Source organism: Rattus norvegicus, chromosome 1, assembly GCF_021556685.1.
Source record: "Rattus norvegicus strain SHRSP/BbbUtx chromosome 1, alternate assembly SHRSP_T2T, whole genome shotgun sequence".
Classification (NCBI taxonomy): Eukaryota; Metazoa; Chordata; class Mammalia; order Rodentia; family Muridae; genus Rattus; species Rattus norvegicus.
In genome coordinates, this window is record NC_141534.1 from 181,338,933 (window position 1) to 181,361,672 (window position 22,740).

The 22,740-nt window shown below is 38.9% G+C and overlaps 1 protein-coding gene across 3 annotated transcripts in view; it reads right to left on the reverse strand.

Moving 5' to 3' along the window:
* The window catches only part of Copb1 (coat protein complex I subunit beta 1), a 34,123-nt gene that overhangs the window by 4,407 nt on the left and 6,976 nt on the right, over nt 1-22,740 (reverse strand). For all 3 annotated transcript variants that reach the window (XM_087568053.1, NM_080781.2, XM_087568122.1), the window contains exons 5-18: nt 20,973-21,087; nt 19,738-19,830; nt 14,782-14,919; nt 12,693-12,812; nt 11,901-12,008; nt 11,671-11,817; nt 11,162-11,307; nt 9,387-9,483; nt 7,772-7,932; nt 6,597-6,717; nt 3,554-3,781; nt 3,205-3,384; nt 1,569-1,713; nt 206-325 (exon numbers count right to left, since the gene is read on the reverse strand). In XM_087568053.1, the coding sequence (XP_087424179.1) occupies nt 206-325; nt 1,569-1,713; nt 3,205-3,384; nt 3,554-3,781; nt 6,597-6,717; nt 7,772-7,932; nt 9,387-9,483; nt 11,162-11,307; nt 11,671-11,817; nt 11,901-12,008; nt 12,693-12,812; nt 14,782-14,919; nt 19,738-19,830; nt 20,973-21,087 (1,919 nt within the window). The remainder of the gene's footprint in view (nt 1-205; nt 326-1,568; nt 1,714-3,204; nt 3,385-3,553; nt 3,782-6,596; nt 6,718-7,771; nt 7,933-9,386; nt 9,484-11,161; nt 11,308-11,670; nt 11,818-11,900; nt 12,009-12,692; nt 12,813-14,781; nt 14,920-19,737; nt 19,831-20,972; nt 21,088-22,740) is intronic.

Here is a 22,740-nt window from a genome sequence, read left to right on the forward strand (position 1 = left end):
GCCTGGTGGATTCTTGAAGCCTATGACTCCTCCATCTAGCTCAGTCTGGTATTATCTAGAACATAATACAATGCTTGGTTATCATAGAGAGTACCCTATAAATAAATGGATTCATATTCTTCTCTCAAGTCATTTTCATAGCTGCATACTACCAAATTCTTTAATAAAAAACTCAATTATCACATACCACAAAACAGAACCATACCTATATTGCCGAAAATTATTCCATTTTCTGTTGATGCTACTTTGACATTGGCTTTAATATTCGCAAAGTCATGAGGAGCAAGAGTCAAAGGAGATGGTTTTTCCACGAGTTTCAGATCCCCTAGGAGAAAATAAACAAGATTTGGATACAGTTAAAAACACATTTATTGGGGTTGGGGATTTAGCTCAGTGGTAGAGCGCTTGCCTAGGAAGCGCAAGGCCCTGGGTTTGGTCCCCAGCTCCGAAAAAAAGAACCAAAAAAAAAAAAAAAAAAAAAAAAAACCATTTATTAATCATAAAACAGTACTAGAATGCATATGTTAATTTTTTAGAAAAATAAACAAATAAGAAGTATATGATTCAAACATTATAATAAAAAAAGGAAATCATCTAATATTCTTGGCAATCATATTAATCTACATAACCTCTATTAAAAGGTATTAGGCATAATTCTATATATTCTACACAGAGTAACTATATTCATGAGTGGGAGCACTTTGAGTATACCATTTCTATTTCAATGATTAAGAACTTCTCAGAAAGCTTAACCTATACATAGCATTACAAAGGGGTAAGATACCCTTCAAGATACCTGTGCACTCTTTAAGATATGGCTCACTGAAGACAGGGCAAAGCATAATTTCTCTAAAGCCTAGTGTCCCCTGATGACTGCATAAACCACACCTGGAGACACTATACTGCTCTATACATATTTCATATTTTCAAAACTAGATGTACATACATGTGGTTACAGAATCTAATCTATGTCTTTATCAAGAAAAAATGTTGAAAAACGCTAATAATGATGCATTGCTTTGGCCCCATGTGGCAGGGAACAGAAAATACTTAATTCTCTACCAAGGCAATTTAAATTTTACTAAGTGAACTACTTAGTAAATGTGTTTTTAATTATTTGAGACAGGGTATTGTGTAGACTAGGATGGTTTGGAACTGGTTTCGTGGCTGAGAATAACCTTGAACTCCTGAAGTCCCGGTCTCCCTGAAGTGATGGGAAAACAAGCACAGACTACCATGCTGGCTGAATGTGGTACTGGAGCTTGAACCCAAAGCCTTATGCATGCTAGGTTAAGTACTCTACAAATTCACACAGCTACTGCATCAAACTCAGAACTGAACCTACTTGAGTCACACAAAAAGCATAAGTCAGTCAAGTATGACAAAGGTTTAGAAAACTGGTAGTTTAAAGAGACAAAATTTTAACTGTAATCTAAGCCTTGATTATCAAAAACGGTGAAAAGTTCTCAGAAGGATCCTTATACTGAAAACTATGACCCTCCCTTTCTTAGTAATGCATCATGAAGATCTATTACATAAAAACCTTTCCTTAGGATAAATTTTCTCACCTAGAGTAGCTAACTCTAATGTGCAGTTCTGCAAAGTATCACTGGTTTGGTTTACAACAAGAACATCCAGGACAATATCATACTGATTGACATGAACATAAGCTTCTGCATACACTGGATCAGAGAAACCTGTCAACTGAGTGACCTGTCAAAACAAAAACAGACATGATCAGAGAATGAAACAACTTAGCCTGATGAGTTCAACACCGGATCCACTGGGCAGGAGAACCAAATTCTGTTAAGCTGTATTTGACCTCACAAACACATGTGGTGGCTCAGTGGGTTAATGGATGGACAATCTGAGCTCCACCCATAGAGTACACTCCCCAACCCACCAAACAAATACGTAAATGTTAGGAATAATTTTTTTTTTTTTCGGAGCTGGGGACCGAACCCAGGGCCTTGCGCTTGCTAGGCAAGCGCTCTACCACTGAGCTGAATCCCCAACCCCAGGAATAATTTTTTTAAAGTAAAGGAACTTCTGTTTATATAGTATAAACATTCAAATAATGAAAACACTATTTTACACTCAGTGAAAAATTCCAGTCAAAAAAACCAAAAGCACAATGATTCCACTTGTATGAGCAGAAGAAGTAGTCAAAATCAGAAAGGGAGAATGGCCTGGGAGCTGCCAGGAGCAGCAGGGAATGGGGATGGGATGTTACTGTCTAATGAGACAGAGAAGTTCTGGAGATGGTTGCACAATTATGAAACACAAGTAATGCCACAGATGCCAGCGAGCTCAGCCGCAGAATACACTTCCTGGCAGAGTCCTGGTTCAACCCTCAGCAGTGGGATGAAGCAAAGCAAGACCAGATTAAAACAGTAACTTCTATGTTCTGTAATTTTTACAACAATTAAAAGAAAAATCTAAAACCTTGTAAGTGTAAGATTGTTGCTAACAAGTTTTAATTTGCTGTTTATTTCAAGCAACGTTATAGAGCTGGCCTCAAACTTGTGGTCTTGCTGTCTCAGCTTCTGAAATGCCAATTCTAAGTTTTGAAAGAAAAAAAAAAGCTTTCGTAGTTCTGATTCTGTTACTGACTTTTATCTGTAATGGTCAAATTAACTTGAGACTGCTCACTCCTCTGACGGATGACAGGTAACTAGCTTATAGTCTTTTTCTTTTTTTAACCAGGTAGCCCAGACTGCCCTTGGCTTTGTAATCTTTCTGTTAAGTGCTGAGATTATAGATGTGTAGTTCAAGTGAAGTTTCATGGATCTAAATATCACAAGGACTTGGTAAAAATTGATGCTAGGACTGGAGGTATAGCTCAGTGGTACAGTGTTTGCCTGCTATCAAAAGCAGAGTCGTACATACATGCACGCACAAGCTCCCATGGACTCAATTCTATATAACTAGCTATTTAATCAAAATAACCCCCCCCCCAAAAAAAATCACATATGCACAATAGGACCAGCCACTTATTCGTAAGTAGCCAACTTAAATAAATTTTCAACTGGGTATGGTGGCACAAGCCTTTAAATCTCAGCTCTTGGGAGAGAGGTCAGCAAATCTCTGTGAGTTCGAGGAAAGCTTGGTCTAAGCTATTAGTTCCAGCTCAGCAAGGGCTAAACAGTGAGACCGAACCTGAAATGAACAAACAACAGACAATCATGTGTCTGGTTCCGTCACCTTGTTGAGTTTGGACGCCAGGGGGTCTGCTGCCTCTTTCCTCTGAGTGTTACCCATCGCTGCCAACAAACTCAGCTGGAACTGATCCTCCTTGCAGTTCATCTCATTCTTAGCAGTTAGTTGCATGAAGGAAATGGGGTCATCAGGCTGTACTGTTACATTCCTCTTTTCAGATTCTTTCTGTGTTGAAGAAGCAACGCACATGTCTTTTTGTATGGAAAAGAACAATAGCTTTTCATAAATCTTTCACAGGGACAGACTTAAACAGAGACTGAAAAACCAACAAAATTAAAAAGGAAAAAAACCCCAACTTATAAAGCACTCTATAGACTTTTCATATATACCTTACCTTTTGGGATAGTTTCTCTTCTTCGAGTTTGGCAGACAACATTTGGGAAAGAGACTGTCTGCACTCCTTATTAAAAATGTCATTCATTAAAGGTGAGCATTCAGATAAGACCTTGAGGCACAGGGAAATTCGGTCTACATCATCATCAGTGATTGGCTTCTTAGGAAGAGAGGATTTTCCCAAATGAAGGATGGTTGCCATAAGCAACATAGCCTCAGCAACAAAAGACTGCAGAAGCAGAGAGACTGGTTACTGCCACGATTCTCCTGTCACTCAAATACAACTAACAGACAATTCCTCAATACACCTGAATTAAACAAGCCGTTCAGATTTTATTTCCCTAGATATTCCCACACCTTTCTCCCTGTTTTGTTCTGTCAGCCTTCTAATGGTTTTCTCTTTAAATCCTCCAGAAAAGCTGAAAGAACAATTTGCAACTGTTGATTTCTTAGCCATGTCTGCTTTCTGTGTGTTTACGTTCCTGTGGGTGCATGCGTGTGGAGGCAGGGGTCAACACTGCTTTTGAGATAGGACCTTACTCTGGGACTCAGGCTCAATGACAGTAAGCTAGTCTAGTTGGTCAACAAGCCCAGAGAGACTTGTCTTTGCCTCTACTCAGACTTCACTGCACCTGGCTTTCTATATGGATGCTGGGGACAGGACTCAGGCTCTCAAGACTGTGCACTTTACTGACTAACCTAGCTTCCAGACCTTCCTATTTGCCTTTTTATTAACTCATATACTTTGGCTGGCCATATGAAAACAAGATTTCTCCCTCATAAATATATTAGCAACTATTTACTGCGAATGAGTACAATTTCCTATAAAACCAAAAGTATTGATGATTTCTTATTTGAGAAGCTGAACAATCCCCAAATATATGTACTATATTATGAATTCAAATAAATCTTCCTAAATCACCTCAAAATGGTTTTTATTTTATTTTAAAACCCAGAATCAGCTTTACACATTTTATCAGCTACCATTCTCTTCAGTATCTTTAAACTAGACCAGTTTCCTGGTTTTGCCTGTTTTGTTTATTTGGTTTTTCAAAACACAGTTTCATTGTGTAGCCCTCTGGCTGTCCTGGAACTCCCCCTGTAGATCAGGCGGCCTCAAATTCAGAGATCCATCTGTCTCTGGCTCCTGATGCTGGGATTAATTCTGAGGACTGGAATGTGACCCACCACTTTCCTGTCTGTTTTTAATCACACAAGATTTTATTTTTTTGAGAGCACTTGCTGCTGTTAAACAGAACCCTGGTTAGTCTCACAGGTTCACAACCACCTGAAACTCTTGTTTCAGGGCATCTGATGCTTCTTTCAGCCCTCGTGAGCATTGTATGCATGTAGTACAAACAAAAATAAGCACACACACACACACACACACACACACACACACACACACACACACATTAAACAAACAAAACCACCAGAATGATCATTACTCTTGGCTGCAATTCAGAGTGGGAGCTGTTTAATGGTCCTGACTGTACTGCATTAGGAGGCACATCATGTGAGGTTGTGCCATTCATGGTCATGGTACGCACAGACATCTGTTAGGCTATCTTCATTTTTATACTGCAACCTTAAATGATTTTTCCTCAGATTTCATAATGAAATTTGTATTATCAGGTCTACGATTAAAAATCTCAAGCAAGGGCTGGAGAGATGGCTCAGTGGTTAAAAGCACTGACTACTCTTTCAAAGGTCCTGAGTTCAAATCCCAGCAACCACATGGTGGCTCACAACCATCTGTAATGGAATCTGATGCTCTCTTCTGGGGTGTGTCTGCAGACAGCTACAGTGTACTCATAAACAATAAATAAATAAATTTAAAAAAAATCTCAAGCAAATTCCATGTTATATGTGGAATCTCATGTACATTAACGTGCCACAGATGATGCTCTATGCCACGACCAACTAACTTAGGTCCACATATGAAGAACTACTGAAGGCCAGGGGAAGAACTAGCAGAGAAGTAGGTGTAAACCCCCAGGGTTGTACCCTGTCTTCAGAAGGAGAGGGAAGGGAGGTGGGAGTGTAAAAAATAATGTCTGAAAAAAAAACTATGACCAGACATTTCCTCAATGTACAAGAACTGTAAATGTTAGACCCCCAAAGCTCAGAGGAAACATGAAGAAAACCACATTAAGCCATGGACAAATTAAACTGCTAAAACCCATGATAAGAATAATATAAAACCAGCCATGGGCAGGCAGGAGTGATAGAAGATTTCTCACTAGGAAGGCAGAAGACAATGGAGCTATACAGTGCTGGGAGAAAAGAATGCCAACCGGGAACTCAAATTTTACAAAAACATGTGGAAGGGGTGGAGGGAGATGGCGCAACTGGTAGAACCCTTGCAACCTACGTGTGAGGACCTGTGTCCAGACCTACGTCACGATCTGTGGTCCAAGGACACTCCTCTCCACACAGGGTGAAGAAGGGAAATGGCACAGACAGAGGCATGCTGATGAGACGGAGAACAACAGGCGCCCACCTCTGTACGAGCAGAGCTAAGGGTACTCACTGGACACTGCAAGAAACCTGGGTCCTTAACTGATAGCCACAAACATTCTCCTATCATTTAAAAGTGATGCAACCAATCCTGAGGACATCAATTTGGACTCTTAAAATAAAAACAGTTGGATGCTTAAATTACAAATTAAATATTACAAATACAACTAGGAAGGGTTAAAAAAACATGAGGAAGTGTTTGTCACATGCTGAGTGAAAATGAGCTTTATAAAGTACAAAAGATAAAATAGACAATAAAAAAATGCTAATGAGAAAAGGCCACTGCTTCCATTGGCTGACTAACCCCGGCCTTCAGAAGTGACTCCATAACTCCTCACACCTCCTTCATCAGACTAATCATAGTATTTCTGAGTTTCTCTGTCAATATTTTAGTCATGTTATGTGTCTACTGTGACTGTTTCCCCTACTAACACCTGTAGCATTAACTTTGAAGTTTTTCACTGTTCAATAGAGTAGATATTTAGTAACCAATGACTGTACAAATACAGAATAAATGAACATACGTTTTGCTTTTTCTTCTCCTGAACCAATGCTACATAGCGTAATGCAATCTTGGTCAGAGTTGTGGCAAGGGAGGCAGCAACAAAGAAATCTCCATCCAGGAGGAATCCTCTCAAGGGTGGTCTGCAAAGGAATCAACAAACATGAAATACCACAATTTTTTTTTTAAATGGATAGTTACATTTCAAATGTTATCCCCTTTCCCGGTTTTTCTTCTCTCATCCCCTCTCCCCCTACTTCTGTGAGGATGTTCCCCCTCCCACACACCCTCTCTCCTCCACACACCCTTAAGTAGCACGTAGCTTTTGAATAAATGGTTCAGGTAAGCTACTGATTTCCTGTTTGGTGAGAAGGACCTCAGTTACATTCCTCACTAGTTTTCAAAATGAAAAAGAAGAATATGTAACTAATACTTTTCTTAAATAACTCAGCAGTCCAAAGAACAGAAAGAAAAGGATGTTGAATTAAGGATAGATGCACTGGAGCTAAAATGCGACTCCTGAGTGTGGGCTTATGTACTCTTTCAGAGTTGCTTACAGGGTTCTCTAGGTCTGAAATTCCTCTTGAAAATGGAGACAGTACACTCTCTGAAAGGGCTGCTGTCAAGACTGACATCAACTATTTGGTGTGGCTTCTAGTACATAAGAAGCATTCAACAACACTGTACCATCCTTTTTCTCATCATCGTCTCATAAACACGGACAGCAAAACAAAGAGGTGAACAACTGAAATGTTACTTATCAGTCAGAGCTGGACGGTTTGTACTGAGACCATAGCTCCAATGGCAGAGCACTAACCCAGCATGTGAGCGGCCCTGAGTGCTAGCTAGTGCAGGAGAAATGTATAATAAAGGAAAGAAAGAGAAAGCAAAGAAACAGGGAAAACTTCAAAATATCTTTCTGATACTAACAAGCAGTCAGACTTAAATTTATACACAGCACATCCTATGTGAGTAAAGTAAGTTTTATAAGAATATTTACTTCAATGGGAATAGTAGGAACGGAAGACTAAATTTACAGAGACCATTCACAGGGAAACCTTACACACATACCTTATTTCAAGACCTTAAATGGTAAATACTTTTACTTAAGCATCAAAAACTAGTAAGAGAAACCACAGCTGCTTCACCACAAGAGGGCAGTGCAGCCATTCAGCCAGCAGGGCACAAAAGCGTTACCTGTCCTCTTCTTTCTTGGTAGGTCTAGAGCTGCTGAGTGCACTCTGAGTAGCATAGGTGCCCATCTCTGTAACCAATTTCTGAACGGGCCCAACAGTTATTTCTTCTTCTGGTTTTAACTCGCCAGCTTCTTTCTTTATTTCTGATTCTACGATTGGGATCTAAAAGCCAAATGGAAACAATGATTTAATAATATCAGCAGTAAAGTTACACTGAGGTAGTCAATCAACTTTATACAAAGGCATTTGGACTGTGGAGCTCTGTGGAAGAACAGAAGGTTAAAAGTCAATGATTCTGATGTGAATTCCCACACCACCACTGACTACTTGTATCATACTGAACAATATAATTGTGAGCCTCATTTCTGAATCTATTAAGGGGGAATCTTAGTTCTTTCTGAACAATTCATCAACAGAAAAATGAACAGGATAGTGTTAGCAAAGTAGATGCTCTATGGGCCTCACTCCTCCTCTTTGTCTCTTCCCTGGAAATACGAACCAAGCCAATACTCATCCTTCTAAAACAAAATGCCAAAGTAACTTCCCCAGCCACCCTGTTAGCTGATCACAGGGTTGCTACAGCTTGTTTGACAACATGCTGGCTTAAATTTCTCTAAGAGTCTTTAATTAAGCCTACTCTATGTCTTTTATTTTAGAGATGAAAAAAAGTTTAGGTAGTTAAGGAACTTAAAGTGAAGGTCTCAGAGTTGATTCCTGACAGTAATTAGTAAAGAACCCAGGTCTCCCGACAAAGTAGTCCATTGTTCTTTGTATTCTACCATGAAGCTGTTTTGGTGAAGGAATATTCCAATGTTAGTACATAAACAGTCTCGAGTCAGTCTTGTTCTGAGACTTTCAAAGCCCTTTCAAAGCACATCAGCAACAGCACAGTCTGTAGCTATTGCCAGGCATGCTGCATCTTTAATGCCAACACTCAAGAGCTAGAAGCAGGTACATCAGTAGATCTTTGAGTTCAAGGCCAGTCAAATCTATACATCGAGTTTCAGGCCAGTCAGGGCTATATAGTGAGACCTGATCTCAAAAAAGAGAAAAAAAAGAAAAAAAAGCCAACAGTGGTGGTGCATGACTCTAATCCCAGCACTTAAGGTGTAGAGAGAGGCTAGCTTAGTCTATAAATTGAATTCCAGAATAGCTAAGGCTACACAGAGAAAGCTGGTCTTGAAAAACAACAACAACAACAACAACAACAACAACAACCCCCCACCCTAAAAAAAAAGAAAGAAAGAAAGAAAGAAAGAAAGGGAAAAAAAAGAATAGCTGCACATTCTGCTAAAACAAAATCTTACCCAAAGATAAACAAATAATTATTTGAACAAATGTTAACAGTTCTCATGGAGGCAGGGGGAGGGGAGCCACTTTTAATTTTCTATTGCTCCTGAGGTTTATTTATCTGGGTAATTAAAATATAATTTTCAGTGTTCTTTAGCTCCAACACTACATAACAAAAACACAAAAGTGAATGACGACAGAAACATCAATTGCTGTTTTTCTTTCTTTGTGCTAGGACTGAACCTAGGGCTGCATGTGACTGGACATGGACTTCACCACTGAGCTGCACGGCCAGCACAGCAGTTCTCTAAGGCACACAAACATACCTCCCCAAGGGACCTGCGGACTTCAGTCATCACACTCTGAATGTCTTCCTTAGTACTGCAGTACTCGCCCAGGATCCACAGTGCTCCTCGATAAATCCTAGGACAAGAATGCAAGATCTGAAATACAAACCTGGGAACAAATCTTGATGTAGAAACACTTCTCTGTGAATTTAAGATAAGGCAAGAAATCAGGATTTTATATTCTGGAAGAGGAACATTTCAGAAAGACTGGAACAAATGGGAAGCTAAGAAAATAGCTATTTGCATTCACTGTCATTAGGAACATTCTAAAATTAGTGAGTTGAGCAGTAAAAGTTAAATAGCCAGATGTTTCCCACGGGCATTCATTTAGGGGACAGTTAAAATTAATAAATTTGGCTTTATCATTTTCTACTATGAGAAAAATATTATTTGAATATAATTTTTAAATTCATTTCACTTTTTTTGTGCAAGACATAAAATGTTGAGTGGGATGACATATACAGTACATCTTGTTGGGGCTGAGGGTCAATTCACTGGTACAGTGTTTATCTGGGGACCACACATGTGCTGGGTTTGAAACCAGCCCAGAAAGCACTACAGCACGCAATGACGACCAGCTGCAGTAGGCACATATTTACAGTAAAGGTACTCAGGCTACACAGTAGTGTCCTGTCACAAGAACAAAGCCAATTCTCAGCCTAAAATGTTACTGGGGAAATGTGAACAGGACGGCCCCACAGGCACATGTGTTTGAATACTTGGCCATCTGGAGTTGCACTATTATGAGGTATGGCCTTGATGGAGTAGGTGTGACCTTGTAGGGGTAGGTATGGCCTTGCTGTAGGAAGTGTGCCACTATGGAGGCAGGCTTTAAGGTCATATGTGCTCAAGCCATGCCCAATGTGACACACAGTCACTTTCTGCTGCCTGTGGATCTAGATGTAGAGCTCTCAGCTCCCTCTCCAGCAACATGTCTGCCTGCACGCCATCATGCTTCCCACAATAATGGACTAAACCTCTGAACTTAGACAGTTAACAAAGACAGAAATAATTTTCTATTTTAAAATGTTAAACTGGATAAAATTTTTAGTTATCCTTTTTCTTAGATTTTAACTGAATTTATTTAGAAAAATAAAATCAACCATAGAAACTAAAGTCCCAGAAGATTTCAGCTGTCAAAAGCAAAGCTTTGATTCAATTTTTCGTCATAACAGGACAAATTTTACTTTCATATACATGCATACACACATATCATACATAATATGTACATGACATGTGTGTGTGTATGTGTGTGTGGGGGTGATTGAGTGTGTGTGTATGTATACCTCTCAGTCACTTTCACACCACTGAACTAACCGTGTACTGGTCCCATCCTATTTAAGTAGACATACCACCAATCTCTTGTAGTTTATCCAGCAAATGCAATAAATGAAGCAAAATCTGTATCCAAAAACCCTTTGTCATAAACAGAGGCTAATGGAATCAAACACATCAGATTCAGATTGTTTTCAAACCTTTTCAATAAATGCTGAGGGTGACATAAATAATATTCAAAAGGTGATTTTAAGTACAACACTTAAAAAAATGTTTCTTGGTCATTCTGTGGTTCACAACGTTTTAGATATAATTAGAACACGGAAGCCTAACTGAAACAATTCTATGCACTATGAACTGAGAATGGTGAATGATATTGTGCACTGTATCTTATTTCCTCTATTTTATTTTCTACTGACTCTTTAAAATAGAAACTGACAAAAGTGCTCAACTTTACATTAAGTGTAGTTTAAACTTACTTGACAGACTTAATAGCATGGAAGACTTCCAGCATCTTCTCAACAATCAGCATTCTCAGGTTGTCAAAGCGCTGAATGGCTTCACGCACAAACTCCAAGACATCAGCAGCTGCTGCTTCATTACTGTCACTGAGAAATTCCATTAGCTAACAAAAAAGAGAAACGGGACAAATAGTTATATAGTTTCCAGAGATAAAAGCATATAAAGTCAGAAATAAATTAATGAACAAAGAGTGGAAGTCCGTGATTTTCAACATATAGACCAAACGTAAGCTGAGACGGACACTGGCACATAAACAGGAGTCTCGATAGTCCTGTGTGCAGCCAAGTTTGTGATGAGGATTTAGAGAAAGAAATCTGAGTTCTTTCCCTCGTTATCATAGGAATACATGTAAAGATCTTGATCTTTATTATTTCAGATGGTTACAATTTCAGTAGATGTAAAATAACCCAAAAAGAAAAATGAAACATCTAGAGAATCTTACAGTAAAACAATAAGAGTTACATACCACAGGAATAACATTTGCAGCCATATCTGGAAATCGGACAGAGCAGGAATGCAGTGTTCGCACGAGAAGCTGTCGGTATTTGTCAGTGTCTTCATGCTCAGACACGTTATTTGTTTTAATTACTTCCTTCTTCAAGACAATAACCAACTATGGGGGACAAAAGTAAAAATAAGTGAGAACGACATCCTATCTGGACCTCTTACAAATAATGTTACCAATGTTTGTTTTACCTCTTCAACATTCCTAGATGAGACAAGATCCAGTGCTAACTGCAGCGTTTTCTTGCGCACTTCTAGGTCTGGTGTACTCAGTACTCGTAGGATGTCCATGACCAGATCCTGAAAAAAACAAAAACTACAGAGTGATGCCAGTGTTTTTATCTTTGTGAGAAAAATATCCAAACTGCACCACAGTGCTTTTTGCCCTCCATCACCTCAGGCCTCTGATTAGTAATGGCATTAGTGGTGTAGGAAGAAGTAGACACTTGGTTTACCTAGTGTAATGAGACATAAAGTGATGACATCACATGTGACATAGCCAAGCTGACAATGTATGCTTCGACTCTATCAAGTTTTAGATTTGACTTGTTTCATGGAAAATACAAAAGTCAGAGGAACAAGCTAAGTGACATTACAGCAAAGTAACCAGCCACATCCAGGAGGAAGAACATTTTAGAGGAAACCCAGTTTAGTTAACTCTTCAAAAAATTGATGACCAGTAGAAAGACGTAAAAGGAGATGGTGATTTAAGAGTTACACCTCATGGGAAACCAGGAAAGGGGATAACATTTGAAATGTAAATTTAACACAAGGCCCTGGGTTCGGTCCCCAGCTCCGAAAAAAAGAACCAAAAAAAAAAAAAAAAAAAAAAAAGAAATGTAAATTTAAAAAATCCAATAAAATATAAAGAAAAAAAAGTTACACCTCAGTTGCCCAAAATTTACACTGCCAGGCTTCAGGTTCTAGGTTACATACAGTGGCAAGGCGTGGGCTGATCTAAACATAAAGGACAACAGAACTTACTTGGAGGACTCGCTCGTGAGCAGGATGCTCTTTTAGTTCTACCAATCGGTCCAGGACAATGAGCTTTACATTGTTATCACTTTCCTTAATAATTAAATCAATGTAACACTGAGCAGCAGCCTATAAAAAAAAGAAATGCACTCTGGAAAAACAATCGTTGTGAGAGTAAGAACTGATCCTCCCTGCCAGGCCCCTAAGAAGCTAAAATAAACTCATTCACCTCTGCACTAGCATTTATGTGTTTCATTTAGAGGGATGTGCATGTCTGGCACCTAATTATAACAAGCGTTACTCTAGACCAGAAGGCATGGGAACGATGACAAAGTCAAGGATGGAAAGGAGTTGCCACAGATGCAAATACTTACAGACTGAAACTGAGGAAACATAGCAGAAGAGGGTGGAGAATATGAATATGGCTAGTAAACACATCTCACATCAGGGATAAAATTTAATACCTTTACTACAGTGATAAAAAAGCAAGAATGTAAAGAATCTAGACAATCTGTTATGAAATATTTTAACATATATTTAAACTTTTCAGGAGATAGTGCTGGTGACTGAACTCCTTCCACATCCCAGTTAACTGCTTTAGCAACTGAGCTACAGCCCTCGTGCCCTGTTACTGCGCTTACATATGATTTTTAAAGGTATAATGGTTTGTAGAATGATCAAGTTTAAAAATCAAAGAAAAGAGTAGGCAATCTAGAAAAGTTCTCAATGGTCAAAGCTGGAATAACTTGAACAAAATAATGGTAACGGTGGATTCTGCTACATAGACTAAATATTCATACTGATGTAAATGAAAAAGAAAAGAGAAAATCAGTGCTTCCTTATGTAGGAATGCCACAGTAACTGCACAATGAGGTACTATACAGTTACCTTAGAATATCTAGTAATAACTATTGCTGAGAAAATCCATCTATCGGTGTTAAAATTAGTGGAAATAAACCTGAGGAGTGACAAGAAATCTACAGTCTCAAAGTACCTTGAATATATTTTGAATATGAGAAAAATCAGAAGAGTAAAGAAATCAGGGAGACAGTACTCAGTATAGGTACACAGGTATCCTATAGTGAGAACAGTGACAACAGAAGATTGGTTTTGTGCTGTTCTTCTCCAAAATGCTTAATCTCAGCGATTATGAGAAAACGAGACAAACTCGTGTTCCAGAATCACTCATAAAGAAACTCGTATTCTTCATGAAGGCATGAAAAATAACATTTACAGATTAGAGGAGACTCACACAGACAACAGAGTAGACTGTGGGATCCTAGAGTTAATCATGAAACACAAAATGGCATTAACCAAAACCTGAAGAAAAATTTGAACAAAATCTAGTTTATCTGACGATACGGTTTCAATGTTAATTTAGTTTTGATAACTATATGATAATCACACAAGGTATGAAGGATGCTGGAAGAGGAATGTATGGGAACTCTGTCCTATTTCTGTGACTTCCCTTTAAGTTTAAAATTATTTCTAAATAAAGTGTTTTAAGTATTAACAGGTAAAACAGTAAATTCAACAATTTATGCCAACCGCCTTTCTAACAACTATTCTCAGAACATGTCAGTGGTATCTGATAGTCTTGATGGACTACACTAAAGAAAAGAAACACAGTCATCATTGTGGAAGATTCCCAAGAAACTTTTTAGAAGTCATCATTATAGATTCAGTTTTTAACATAATTATGAAGAGAGATCTTAAAACATCAGTAAAATTTTCTAGAAACCAGAAATACTGTAATTCTTTCTTTCTCTCTTTTCTCCATAGGTGTGTGAAAGCAGAAAGAAAAGGCTGTATTATGTAAGAAGGTTATCTTACAAAATCTGTAGTCCTCACTGCCATGCACCTAGCCTGTAGCTTGGTGGCCAACGGTAAATATGAATGCTGCCCAGCACAAAATTGTACTTACTTAAAGCTCTGTGTGGGTGTGGGTGGGTGGGTTGAGGGGTATTGATATTTCCCCTCCTCTAATTCAGTGGCGTGGTTCTCAAGTGGGAACTTTGTAGATGTCCTATTAATGATGTCAAATGTTGGACATACCTGCGTTAAGCATCAGTAAGTCATCATACTGTCACCAAAGTACCTTTATTGCAGTTGGAGCACTTGACAGTGTCACCAGTGTCCCAGCAGCTTCGTATTTTACAGCAGGACTAGATGACTGCAGTAAGTTATAGATACAGCGAATGAAACGGGCCCTCTCTGATGGATTAGCATGACAGACCTGGAAAAGAGAACATTAGGCTTTAGCCAGTTTCAAGGACATTACACACACATAAGAGGCCACATTCCCAACCTTTCTATTTATTTTCAGGTGACTTTTTTTCTTTTCTTTCTGAGATAGGATTTCTCTGTTTAACAGCCCTAGCTGTCCTGGAACTCACTTTGTAGACCAGGCTGGCCTCAAACTCACAGAGATCCACCTGCCTCTGTCTACTGAGTGCTGGGATCAAAGGTATGCGCCACCACCACCTGGATCCAGATGGAATTTTTTAATGCATGGTGACTCTCACCTTTAATCTCAGTCTTCAGGAAGAGGTAGGCAGATCTCTGTCAAGTTCCAGACCACCTGGGGTTACATGCATAGTGAGACACTGCCTCAATAAATAATAAGTAAACTACAATATAAAAGCTAAGTATAATATTTCAAAGATATAAAAAAACACCAGCCAATGTATGAGTGAGATGTAACAAACACTGATAGTTTTAGAAAGAAATGTTGTATTTCGAATAACTGTCACAGGAGCTGGCTAGATGGCTCAAAAAGTAAAGGTCTTTGTGGAACAAGCTGGCAACATGAGTTTGAGTCTTGGAACCTATACAAAAGTAAACTCTGCAAAGTTCTCTAACCTCCATGGTTATGCCATGACACGTGCATGCACACACACCAAAATTAGAAAGCAAATTCAAGTAACTGTCATAGCTGCTTATGCACTTATCTATTTTATCATAATTTACATTTTCATTGTTTCACAAGTTTTCAGTGGGCATATAAAAGATTTGAGTATTTTGAACAAATGAAAAGAAAAATCAGGGCTGGAGAGGTGGCTCAGGGGGTTAAGAGCACTGCCTGCTCTTCCAGAGGTCCCGAGTTCAATTCCCAGCAACCACATGGTGGCTCACAACCATCTGTAATGGGATCTGATGCTCTCTTCTGGTGTGTCTGAAGACAGCTACAGTGTTCTATACATAAAATAAATATTAAAAAAAAAAAAAAGAAGAAAAATCAAAGCAAGAAAAACTAGATCACATTCACCAACTATAGTAATATAAATGCCCCGATAGACTAGTACATTTTACCTAAATTCTTATTCTGAATGCCAAGCCAAAAAAGACACATTGAGGGTAGCAGTGGACACCTTTAGTCCCAGAACTCAAAGAACAGGAAAGAGGATTGTGACGAGGAGAACAATCTGGATATTTATATTTGTTTTATTAGAACATGATGACAATCAGCTCTTTCAAAAGATATTGCAAACTGAAGTGCAGTCAATGTAGGAGAACAGCTGAGTCCAGGAGTTCAGGGCTAGTCTGAGTTACACAGACATGACCCTGTTCTCCAACCTCCACAAAACCCCAATGGTGAAAGTGCTGACAACAAAGTGCTGACCCTCCCCAGCTTTAACAGGACTAAGGGCGAATCCAGGCCTCAGGACCCGGGGCTGGCTCTTCCTAGTGTCCTCTGAGAACTACCTCAGGGTTTTAAGGGAATCCCTTATCTTTTGAGGGCAGAGTGCCCTAATAACTCCCTACTAGGCTTTACCTCTTATGTTCCAACACCTATATATTGACACACACTGAGATTCGAGACTTTTGAGGACACACTCAAACCCTATCCAAATCATAGCACCATATTTATAGTATTTGATTCACAGTGAGAGAGGTATGTCTCTTTTCTTCCACTAAGTCAGAAGCCGCTTAAGGGTTATTAGCTGGTCAATATTGTTATAAAACACGGACAATATCATTGGAAAAGTAGAACTGACAGATATGCTCATCATAAGGTTACCACAGGCCTAAAACAGCAATACTCACAAATGTTTCTGAAGCATGATAGGGTACTTTCCATTTTGCTTCACTTTTAAATTATTATGTATCTGTGTCTATAACATGGGAGCAAAGGGTTGTGAAAACATGTGGTAGTTGGATGGTATCTCAGCTTTCCTCTCTCCTTCCTCCTATGTGGGTTGTGGGGACAAAACTCAGGATACCAGGCTTATGCCCCAAGCACCTTTGCCCACTGATTTACCTTACTGGTTCCATCTAATCACTCTTTAAAAATTAAACACATAAAGTTTATTAATTTTTAGGTTTTCAAAACTGTTTAATGTATAATAAAAAAATTTAGAGGTAAGGGGGGGTTTTACATTTTATTCTAAAGCCTTATTCATAATCCACCTGATGACTGGGCAATACACAATGATTTGTTTGAGCTATGCTGACAAATTATTTCTTATAGAGGTTTAAAAAGAATAGAAACAAGTACTTGGGAAACACAATAAAAGTATTAAAGAAAAAATGGTTTAAGAAGGCATAAATTAAGATATTTAATAATATCCCTATTATTAAAACATTATTACTGGAGTTAGTGAGATGACTAAGTGGGTTAAGACACTTGCCATGAAGCCTGATAATCTGAGTTCTATCTATCCCTGAGACCCACACAGTGGAAGGAGAAGTGACCCTCAAAAGTTCTCCCAAGGCTCACAATAAATATATAAAATATCAAGTTAGAAAATTATCATAGCAATTGAGGAATAGTCTTGAGTAAGACTATTTACTTTTGTCTTAAATTGCCGATTTACATGTCAAAAATTATCATTCTTAAGAAATTTTTATTTTTCTTTCATGTTATATCCCAACTGTACCTTCCCCTCCCTCCCACTTCCCCTCTCCCCAACATGCACCTCTTCCAGCTCCCTTTAGAGAACAGCAGGCCTCCCAGGGACATCAACCATGCATGGCATAACAAGCTACAATAGACTAGGGACACACATCACACCAAGCTGGACAATGACACCCAGTAGGAGGAGAAGGCTCTCAGAAACAGGCAAGAGTCAGAAATAGCCCTCACTCCCACTGTTAGGAATCCCCACACACCAAGCTACTCAGCCATAACACATATGCACAGGACCTAGGTCCGACCCTACGGGCTCCCTGCTCCCAGTCAGTTGAGTCTGTGGAACTGTGGGCTGTATGTTCTTGCACTGTCCTGACTCACTGGTCCCTCAGATCCTTCCTCTCCCTCCTTCACAGGGCTCCCAAAGCTCCCTCTAATAGTCTGGCTGCAGGACTCAGCATCTGTTCCCATCAGTTGCTCAATAGTCTCTCTGGTGACAATTATGGTAGGCTCCAGTTCTACAACACTCTGCAGGCAGCACACATTGTAGGTCAAAGGTTTAGTGGTTGGGGTGAAGCCCAACCCCTCCATTTGAGGCTTTGCTTGGTAACAGAAGATGGCTGGTTCAGGCTCCACGCCCACCATTACTAGGAGCTTTTGCTAGTTAATCTGATAGACTCCATGGAATTTCCATTGCACTAGGTTTCTACCTTTCCCTGAAATGTCCCCCAAATCCAGTGGTTTCTCCCAGTGTTTTCTCCCTACTTCCCACCTGCATCCATCTTGTTCCCAACCCGACCTGCCCCCCAGTCCATCAGAGAAATCTATTCTATTTCCCCTTCCCAAGGAGATTCTTGCAACCTCCCTATATCCCTCTTTGTTCTTTAGCCTCTCTGGGTTTATGGATTGTAGCATGGTTATCCTCTACATTACAGTTAATATAACTTTTAAGTGACTCCACACCTTGTTTGTGTTCTGGGGTCTGAGTTACCTCCCTCAGGATGATTTTTTTCTAGTTTCATCCATTTGCCTGCACATCTCATGATGTGATAGTTTCTAACAGCTGAGTAATAGTCCACTGTATTAAAATGTGTTTTTTCCCCCTTTTTTAATCTATTCTTTGGTTAAGGGACACGTAGGTTGTTTTCAGTTTCTAGCTATTATGAAAAAGCTGCTATGAACATAGTCGGGTAAGTGTCCTTGCAGTAGAACGGACTGTTCCTTGAGTATATGCCCAGGAGTGTTATATAGCTGGGTCTTGAGGTAGAACAATTCCCAATTTTCTGAGAAATCACTACATTGACTTCCAAAGTGGCTGTACAAGTTTATAATCCTACTAGCAGTGGAGGACGTTTCCTCTGCTCCCCATCCTCCCCATCATAAGCTGTTACTTGTATATTTGATCTTAGCCATTCTGACAGGGGTAAGGTAGACTCTTAGAGTTGGTTTGGTTTGCATTTCCCTAATGGCTAAGGATGATATGATGAACATTTCTTTAAGTACTTCTTGGCCATTTGAGATCCTCTGTTGAGAATTCTGTTTAGATCTGTACCCTCACCCCTTCTGACTGGATTATTTGGTTTGTTTATTCTACTTCCCTGAGTTCTTTATGTATTTTGGATATTAGTCCTTGTTAGATGTGGAATTGGTGAAGTTTTTGATTGTCCTTTGCCTTATAGAAACTTTTCAGTTTCATGCGTTCCCACTTATTAACTGCTGATCTTAGGGCCTGAACCATTGGTGTTCCTGAACCATTCTGTTCAGGAAGCTGTCTCCTGTGCCAACACATTCAAGGTTATCCCTACTTTCTCTTCTATCAGGATCAGTGTATGTGGTTTTGTGCTGAGGTTTTCTCTCTGTATGGACTTAAGGTTTGTGCAGGATGAAAGATACGGACCTATTTGCATTCTCTACATGCAGACATCCACTTAGACCAGTACCACTTGTTGAAGATGTTTCTTTTCCTTCACTGTATATTTCTGCTTTCTTTATCAAAAATAAGGTATCCATAGGTGTGTGGATTTATGTCTGGATCTTTGATTTATTGATCAACATATCTGTTTTATGCCAAAACCACTTGGTATTTATTACTAGAGCTCTTACTACAGCTTGAAGTCAGGGATGGAGATACCTCTAGAAGTTCTTTATTGTAAAGGACTGGTTTAGCTATCTTGGTTTTTTTGTATAAATTATCATTCTTACCTTATAAATTAGTTCAACAATAACCAACTGTAGAATGTCTCCAAATGTCTGAACTTGATCAATACATGTACTTAAATAATCCAAAGCTCGATCCTAAAAATATAAGAGTATATTTAAGCAGATTCCTCATTTGGTGTAATGAATTAATACAACACACATACACACACACACACACACACACACACACACACACACACACACACACACAAAACTAATGAAGAAACTGAGGCAAAAAAAGAATTGAAGGAAAAAAGTGAAAGAAATTAAGGAAGAAGCTAAACAAATGTATGTCAGGAAATCAAAATATTTCTTAGACTTGGGCACATATTTGTAGTATGATTTTTTTTTAACTGGCAAGCCAAGGGAGAAAGTCCTAAGTCCTATATTACTCAGAATATTCATGTAGTTGAAATAAAGCAGCTATCTCAGCATGTTACTTCTAAATCCGGTGTGTGGTATACGCCTGTAACCCCAGCACCTGAGAAGCAGAGGCACAAGGATCACTGCAAATCTGAGGCCAACCTAATCTCCATAGCAAGTTCTAAGTCAGCAGGGCTACATAGGGAGATTCTGACTCAAAACCCCCAGATGAAAAAAGACTATAACTATGTCTTTTTTAAAATGAGATTTATTTACTTATTTATAAGTACACTGTAGTTGTCTTCAGATGCACTGGAAGAGGGCATTAGATCCCATTACAGATGGTTGTGAGCCACCATGTGATTGCTGGGAATTGAACTCAGGACCTCTGGAAGAGCAGTCAGTGCTCTTAACTGCTGAGCCATCTCTCCAGCCCTAACTGTATTTCTATTACTGAGACGTACAAGAAAAATATCCTAGGTATCCTCATGATCTCTTCAGTAAAAACATCAATACTTTTAATATTTCAAGACAAGGTTTCTCTGTGTGGCCTTGGCTAATCTGAACATTACTCTATAGACCTCACCATAGGTACTCCAAATCAACCTACTAATTAAAAACATGTCATCTGCTGTGGCTAGGCTTAATGGCACACACCTTTTATCCTAGCAAGTGGGAGGCGAAGGTAAATGGATTTCTGTAAGCCCAAGGCCAGCCTCATCTACACAGCGAGTTCTATGACAGCCAGAGCTACATAGTAAGATCCTGTCCCAAAACAAAACAAAACAAAGAAAACCCAAAATAAAGAAAACATGCTGAGGACCTAGTTTTAATTTTAGTTTAACTATAGTAAGGAAGTATTTTAGGAGCTTTACCTGATCTGCATGAATGAGCATCATAAATGCATTTCTTTTGCAGCTTGCATCCTTCTCGTTTACCAGAAAATCATGTATCAGCTCAGGAGCATCAGGTATAAGATTTTCAAAATTTCTTTAAACAAAACAGGTAACATCCATATTAAATAAATATCCTCTTTCCCATTTCTGTTACTTTCTAGACATTTCCAACATTAAAACTTAAACTGTATAATCTAAAACTTTTGTTTTTTGGAATTGTACATCAATTAGAAGTAGGAGAAGAAACCACAGGTTCAAGCTTCATCTATTAAGTTACCAGTGTCAGTATTACAACCTTTCTTAAGACCTATACAGGGAACAGTCTGTTTCCATTATCTGTATAGCGTATTTACTAACAACACTTTTAGAAACTTAAAGGTATTTATAGTACATAGAATGATAAATATTAGTATAAAGAATGATATACAGGAGCAGGAAAAAAAATTCAGTGATTAAGAGCACTGGCTGCTCTTCCAGAGAACATGGATTCTCCTCTCAGCACCCACATGGTGGCTCACAACTGCTATAACTCCACTTGTAATGTGGCATTAGCACTTAAGTAGTAAACATACATACATGTAGGCCGAACACCCAAAATACATAAAACGATAATTTAAAGAAGGGATATATAATAAAATATGTATTAGAATCTGTTATCATAGTTCCAAAAATTCTTAATTGCATCATACGGCCAAGTCACTGTTCAAATTTCCAATTGTCTTATAACTGTTTCCATTTTTTGTATGTGCTTTAAAGTTCTAAAATATATTTAGTGCCTATGGTAACATTCAAGAATTCAATACATTATCAGCAAAATATTACCTCTGTCAACATATAACATTAAAATAAATAAAACTGTGTTCCAGCCAAGTAACATATCAAAGAACAAAGATGCTTATAAAAATACTTCAGGGGGTGAAGAGATGTATTAGCTGGTAAAGCACTCACAGACCTACGTTCTAGTCCTAGAATGTACGTTAAAAAAGGGAGGTGGAGGGGACAAAGAGATGGCTCAGCAGTTAAGAGCACTGGCTGCTCTTTGAGAGGTCCCGAGTTCAATTCCCAGTAACTACATGGTGGCTCACAAGCATCTGTAATGAGATCTGATCCCCTTTCCTGGCATCCATGAAGACAGAACACTCATATATAAGACAAATAAATAAATCTTAATAATAAAAAAAGCCAAGCTGGTGCCATGGTACATGCCTTTAATTCTATCACTCGGGCGGCGGAGGCTTGTGGATGTCTGGTGTAACCCCAGAGCTGAGATGGTGAAGACAAAAAGACACCTGGACTCTCTGGTCAGCCAGCCTAGATACTTGGTGAGTTCCTTGACAGTGAGACCTCATGTCAAAGTTAAAGGACGATGGTGCCCGAGGAACAATAGTTACTGTTCTCTGGCCTGAACATACATGAACTCTCATATAAACATGTACATGCACACACATGCATGGACACAAAAATAACGCATATCCTAGTTAAAGTGGCAGTGCCAGGAATCCAACCCAGGACCACGCTCACACATTCTAGGCTACTGAGCTCTTATCTACTTCTAAATGGACTGAGAGCCCTGACTGTAACAATGTAGTGATCTAGCCTCCTTTGAACTTTACAATTGTTTTAAAGGTCAATAGCTTCAGCTTTATTACTTTAACGATGGTCCTGAAGCCCTGTTCCTACTGAACAAACACCCACTGAGCCATGTCATCAACCCTTTTCTGCATAGAGACTCTTTAAGTTACTCAGA